General features: G+C 58.3%; 1 protein-coding gene across 1 annotated transcript in view; it reads left to right on the forward strand.

Annotated features, from left to right (window-relative positions):
• Nucleotides 1-6,344, forward strand: part of PPP5C (protein phosphatase 5 catalytic subunit) — a 21,323-nt gene that overhangs the window by 13,418 nt on the left and 1,561 nt on the right. Inside the window, exons 4-11 of the mRNA XM_006911817.2 lie at nucleotides 591-712; nucleotides 2,676-2,741; nucleotides 3,057-3,155; nucleotides 3,996-4,101; nucleotides 4,737-4,879; nucleotides 5,031-5,118; nucleotides 5,947-5,987; nucleotides 6,074-6,252. Of these exons, the coding sequence (XP_006911879.1) occupies nucleotides 591-712; nucleotides 2,676-2,741; nucleotides 3,057-3,155; nucleotides 3,996-4,101; nucleotides 4,737-4,879; nucleotides 5,031-5,118; nucleotides 5,947-5,987; nucleotides 6,074-6,252 (844 nt within the window). The remainder of the gene's footprint in view (nucleotides 1-590; nucleotides 713-2,675; nucleotides 2,742-3,056; nucleotides 3,156-3,995; nucleotides 4,102-4,736; nucleotides 4,880-5,030; nucleotides 5,119-5,946; nucleotides 5,988-6,073; nucleotides 6,253-6,344) is intronic.

A 6,344-nucleotide genomic window follows, 5' to 3' on the forward strand; every position in this document is an offset into this window, starting at 1 on the left:
TGTGTGTTCCCCTACTGGCTTTCCTGGGAACTCCAGAGCCGGGAGGTGTGGGTGAGCCCCCCCCCCTCCCACCCGGGCCTAGCTCCCTGCTTCTGTGCCACCGGCCCACCCCCTGGCAGTAGCACCCCCCCTCGTGGGCCTCCCGTGTCTGATGTGTCTCCCGGTCATCGAGGCGCTCAGGGGATTCATTCATCCCACAGACCGTGACAGAGCGCCTGCGGTGTGCCAGGAACTGTTCTAGGCACTGGGGGCCCCGCCGTGAACAGAACAGCCCCTGCCCTCGTTGAGCTCTCCTTCCAGCAGGGAGAGAGATGATTAACTAGCCAGCAAATGAGTTACAGTGTTGGGTGCTCTAAGGCCTGGGAGGCGGAGGGGCGAGGGGCACGAAGGACGGGAGGACTTCAGAGCAGACCTGGGCGGGAGGAGCGGGCTGAGCCGGGAGGACCTGGCGGGGGCAGAACCTGCTCTTGCTCCATCCCCACCTCCACCTGAGTGTCCAGAGCCGCGTCTGCCCCACGCCCGGGAGCCAGGCCCCTCTTCCCACCCTCAGCGGCAGCGGCCACTGACTCGTTCCCCCATTCACGCACCAGCCATCGAGGACGAGTACAGCGGGCCCAAGCTGGAGGACGGCAAAGTGACAATCACCTTCATGAAGGAGCTCATGCAGTGGTACAAGGACCAGAAGAAACTGCACCGGAAATGCGCCTACCAGGTAACGTGCCTGTCAGGCGCTGCACACGCCCCTGACCCCTGGACCGCAGCACAGTGCCCGCAGTGCCCAGCTCAGCCGCAGCGCAGGTCGGGGAGGCGGGTGGTCATGGTAGTTAGCTGGCGGTGTGCAGGGCACTGTGAACCCTTTACTTCTGAGACTGTATTTTTTTATTCTTAGTATTTCAGCTTGGTTCTTTGACACTCTTCATCCCTCTGCCTTGTATGTTCACGCGTGTTGTCTCCCTGTTCACTAGATCCTCTAACGCATTTATCAGAGTTATTTTAAAGTCTCTGTCTGATAATTCCACCACGTGGGTCATCTCTGGGTCTGCCTCTGTTGTCCGTTCCACATGCCTCATAATTTTTTATTACACTGTGAAAGAACAGTAGAGACTGAGATCAGTACAAATCCCTGCAGAAGCTGCCGGGCCTTGGCCGCCCAGGTAGCGGTGCGGGCGCCAGGCTGACCCGCACGTCGGAGCAGCGTGTCTGGAGTTCGTCCACTGCGGCTTAAACGTATGCGCAGTGGACTCGGGCTCCCACAGCAGAGCTTGGGCTGCCGGCGGTGTCCTTATGGTCTGAAGCCTCCAGCTTCCAGAACCGCGGGAGAGCTGATGACCGGGCCCATCTCCAGATGCTCGGGTGCCAGGGCATTGTCCACTCTGCAGTCTCACCCCTCCCTTGGTGCCTCGGGAGGTCTCTGCCCTGGGCCTCGACTTCTGAGAGTCGGCGGACGAGGGCAGAGGTGGCCTGCGGCTGGGGCTCCGTGAGGCTCTCATCTGCCACACCGGCCCGCACCCCGCACGGACTTCCTGCCGGCTTCCCCTCACTCATCCTTAGCGACTCTTGCCCTTCGGCCACACTGCCAAGCTGACCAGGATGAAAGCAGTCAGCCTCTCCCCGCAAGGGAGGGCCCGTCGCCATCTACAGTCGGATTAATTTAGGTTTCTTTGCATCCTCAGCTCTCAGATTGCTTTTTAACTTTGATTTTGTTGGGGATTTGGCTTGTTCCCATCATTAGGGCAAGAGTGACAGTCTTTTATGACTCTCTATGTTCTCACCAGAAGTGGACATCACCTACTTTATAACACTTTATTTTTCCCCAGCTTTTTATTTTGAACATTGTCAAACCTACAGCAAAGTCAAAAGAAGAATACGATAAGCATCCGTATACCGCTCACCTAGATTCACCGAAGCTGTTGACGTTAACTTTGTCTTTCCACACGTACACGCGTGTGCGCGTACACTCCCACTTTTTTCTTTTTTTTCTTTTTCTGAACCACTTGAGAAATTGCGTCACAACCTGCACCCCCTAAACACAGGGCACTCTTTTGCATAACTACAGCTCAGTTGTGAAACCTTAGAAATTTACCACTGATGTGACAATACTGACTGATGCAGACAGCCCGTGGGTCATCTGTGAAATCCGCAAACATTGCCAAATACACCTGGCATCGTGACGATCATCTTCAGTTAGTAAAAACTAATGTTACCTGCATTTCCAGACGAATGTTTTAATTTTACCGTTTTCTTCAAAAAATCCTTTTTTAGCGATTTCTTTATACTCCAGAATCCACTGGAGGATTAAATACTGTATACGACCTGCCTCGTCACCCCTTTTCATCTAAAACGTTCTTAGGCCTTTTGGGGAGACTCTTTCGTGACACTGATGTCAGGCGTGTCCAGGCCAGCTGTTTTATGAAACGTTCCACGTCTGGATGCTTTCTTCATGATGCTGATGATTTTAAGAGAAACCAAGACTCGGTTTTCATATGAAATAACGCTGATATTTAGATGCCACGGAGACCTCTCAGGTCACAGTTTGGGGAACACCTCTGGCCACCCGCCGGCACCCACCTGTCTGGCACCCCTGCCCTCTCCACCCCTCACTCCGCATCTCCCGGTCAGGCCGGGGTAGGGACAGCCCCCAGCCCGTCCCACTCACAGCCCGCCCTGCCTTCCAGATTCTGGTACAGGTCAAAGAGGCCCTCTCCAAGCTGAGCACGCTCGTGGAAACCACGCTCAAAGAGGTGCGTGCTGCGGGGGCGTGCGGGTGGCCGGGCTGCGGGCCCCCTGGGTGGGGCGGGGCCGCGGAGCTCAGACACTCACAGGCCCACCTGGCGTGGTCTGTCTCCCCTCTCCCCCCACCTCGTGTCTGTCCCCCAACTTCCCTCCTCTCTTGGCCTCTCGGTCTCTGTCCCACCCTCTTCATGTCTGTGTCCCCTGTCTGTGTCTTTGCATGGTCCTCTCGGTCTGCTGTGACCTCTTGCCCCTCCCTTCCCCCCTGCCCCCTCCCCACGTCTCTCTCTGGGCCCCTCCCTCTCCGGTGGCCTCTTTTCTTCCAGACAGAGAAGATTACAGTGTGCGGGGACACCCATGGCCAGTTCTATGACCTCCTCAACATATTTGAGCTCAACGGTTTACCCTCGGAGACCAACCCCTACGTATCCTTCCTCGGGAGAGCAACCCCCACCTGGATTTGAGGGAGGAGAGAAAAGGGCCTGGACCTGGGGAAGGAGAGGCCTGAGCACTAACTTGCTCAGGCGCCTGGATGTGGTGGAACGCAGGCCAGCCTTGTGCCCCAGGCTCCGGGGTGCGGACAGGCCAGCGCTGGTCCCCACGTGCCCTGTGACCAGAGCAGGTAGCTCAGGCTCTGGGCCAGCTTCTCTTCATCTTGAAACTGGGAGCTACAGGATCCTACGCTCTGGCAGCTGGCACTGGCCACGCCTGGGCTCCTCCTGGCTTTGCCACTTCCCAGCTATGTAACCGTAGCAGGTTACTTCATGCTCGGGGTATCAGTTTCCTCATTTGCAAAATGAGGATAATAATAGGGCCTGCTTCATTGAGTTATTGAGAGGGGTTAATACGTATGATGTGCTAAGTGGCCCACAGTCTGTATAAGTATTTATTTGCTGGTGGTGTTAAGATACTTGCTTGATAAATGACCACCGTTTGGTGCACCAGGCCTGTGCAGTGTTGGGGAGGAGGGTCCGTGTCCCATTTCCCCTGTGGCTTTAGACCTGTATTTGGAGAAGAGCAGAAACAGGCTGAGCTCCTAGTGTCTCTCCTCTGCCATCAGCTTCTCTGAGAAATAGGTGAGGTTGGGGACATCAGTACATCCGACTGAGGCTCAGGGAGACCACACTGCTGGGCCAAAGCCACGCAGCGGGGAAAGGGGCAAACGCCGGGCCCAGCAAACCCTGCAGCTGTTGGGGGCGGTGCCCACAGCCGTGGGGCGGAGCAGGAGGGAGAGGCCCCGCCCCTTGGTTTCCTTAGCAGCGCAGATATTTAATGGCGACTTCGTGGACCGCGGCTCCTTCTCTGTAGAAGTGATCCTCACCCTTTTCGGCTTCAAGCTCCTGTACCCAGATCACTTTCACCTACTTCGAGGTGAGCGGGGAGGCAACAGGGTCTGGGGTCCGTGTGGGACCCTGGGCGGGGCGTCGCCTTCCCCTCCCCCAGTCCCCACTCTCCTGTGAAGCGGGGCTGCGAGTGTTTAAGTGAGTACCAGCTGAGGTGTCGGACAATCCAGACTCAATGGACAAGGGGTCCTGGGCAGCTTCTGTGCCTGCCCTAGGCCCTGGGAGCCCTGGGAGGAGGAAGGAGGTTGTGTGGGGGACACGGAAGCACAGCATGAGGCCAGCCCGCAGCAGGTGCTCTGCAGTGAGCCCGTCTCTTACGTCAAGACCTCCCTTCTTGGTATTTCCAGCCTGGAAGGGATGGCAGGCCCTCCAAAGAGCTGAAGGCCCATAGGGGTAAGGGACACACTCACGGTGGTTTGAGGCCGGGGCCATACTGAACCCAGGCCTCAGCCACTCCCGTGGCGATTAGTACAGGCCTGGGCCTGTGGCCACGTGCTGTGCATGCCTCTCAGCCTCATGCTCCTCCAAGACATGGACTGAGAACATTGTCTGCACCTCGTCCGGTTTCTGCGAGGGGCCACAGAGACGAAGCGTGATTGTCACTGGCTTGGGGTACCCAGGCAGTGGGGAGCTGAGGTTTCTCTTTGTCCTGCTACTGGCCAGGCAACCATGAAACGGACAACATGAACCAGATCTATGGCTTCGAGGGCGAGGTGAAGGCCAAGTACACGGCCCAGATGTATGAGCTCTTCAGCGAAGTGTTTGAGTGGCTCCCACTGGCTCAGTGCATCAATGGCAAAGTGCTGGTGAGGACAGCAGCCGGGACCCCTGGGCTCCACCCCGCACCCACCACCCAGAGGGGCCACACATGGGCAGGTGTGCTGGTGAGTCGAGTTGGAAGGTTGGGGTATGGCTGGCGCCTCCCCTCACACACCTGTCCCCACCCCCAAATCCCAGATCATGCACGGGGGCTTGTTCAGTGAAGACGGTGTCACCCTGGACGATATCAGGAAGATCGAGCGGAATCGGCAGCCCCCAGATTCAGGTGACAGTGGCGGACCGGGTGACAGCCCCTTCCTTCCCAGGGCCTCAGTGTCTCCAGTGGGGAGAAGCAGCCTGGACTCTTCTGAGCAGCTGCGATCTCGGCCCTGTCCCAGATGGGCTTTGAGCCCTTGGCAGGGACAGCAAAGCTGAGCCTCAGTTGCCTTAACAGCAGCCTGGGTCAGTGCATCTGCCCCATGGGGCCATGCTGGCATGGGAGCATTAGCGTCCAGGGCCTGGAGCACACCTTAGCCATTTATTTGTGAGTTTAGCTCCCGACCCCTGGAGTGATGTACTGGGACTCCCATTCCAGTGACCAGGACAGCAGAGTAGTCACACCTGTGCATGTGCACATGTGTGCACACAGTGGGAAGTGTGGAGGGCATGGGTAGGGTGGTGGTGACAGGCGGTCTGGGGATGCCACATTACAGCTGACATGGAAGAAGGAGGAGGTACCTGCCATTCAGAGCATCCCGGGCAAGCACAGGGTGTCCCAACGTGGAGGGAGCGGGGAGACAGCCAGGTGGTCGGTGGTTGCGAGATGAGCAGGGAGGTGCTTTAAAGGGGTTGCCAGGGCCAGACCCTGGCGCCTCAGGCCTGGGTGAGGAGCTTGGTCTTTGTTCGCAGGGCGGTGGGAGCCACAGAGGGCTCTGGGCAGGGACAGAGGGGAAGTCGTCAGGGCTGGGGCAAGCTCAGAAGCCTGTCTTACGTGTCCCAGGCCCCCTCTGCCGTAGGTGGCCCCCGCTCAGCCCTCCCTGGTCTGGGAGGTGGGCTGTGAGCACGTGCCCCAGGCCGGCGGGCCAGTCCCTGACGTTCCCCTCTTCCTCTCCAGGTCCCATGTGTGACCTGCTCTGGTCAGACCCGCAGCCACAGGTCAGTTTCCCCAGGGGCCATGGCCGGCAGGTGTGGGCAGGGGCTTGAAGATGGGGACAGGCACCCTGAGCTCCCTGTCTCCCCAGAACGGGCGCTCGGTCAGTAAGCGGGGCGTAAGCTGCCAGTTTGGGCCCGACGTCACCAAGGCCTTCCTGGAGGAGAACCACCTGGACTACATCATCCGCAGCCACGAGGTCAAGGCCGAGGGCTACGAGGTGGCGCACGGCGGCCGCTGCGTCACCGTCTTCTCTGCCCCCAACTACTGGTGTGTCCCCACTGCCCCCACACAGCTGGGCTTCTCTCCCCAGCCCACGGGTTTTTACTTTTTATAATAGAAAATTCCAAAGAAATGAATGC

The sequence above is a fragment of the Pteropus alecto genome, unplaced genomic scaffold (genome assembly GCF_000325575.1).
Source record: "Pteropus alecto unplaced genomic scaffold, ASM32557v1 scaffold194, whole genome shotgun sequence".
Taxonomy (NCBI): domain Eukaryota; kingdom Metazoa; phylum Chordata; class Mammalia; order Chiroptera; family Pteropodidae; genus Pteropus; species Pteropus alecto.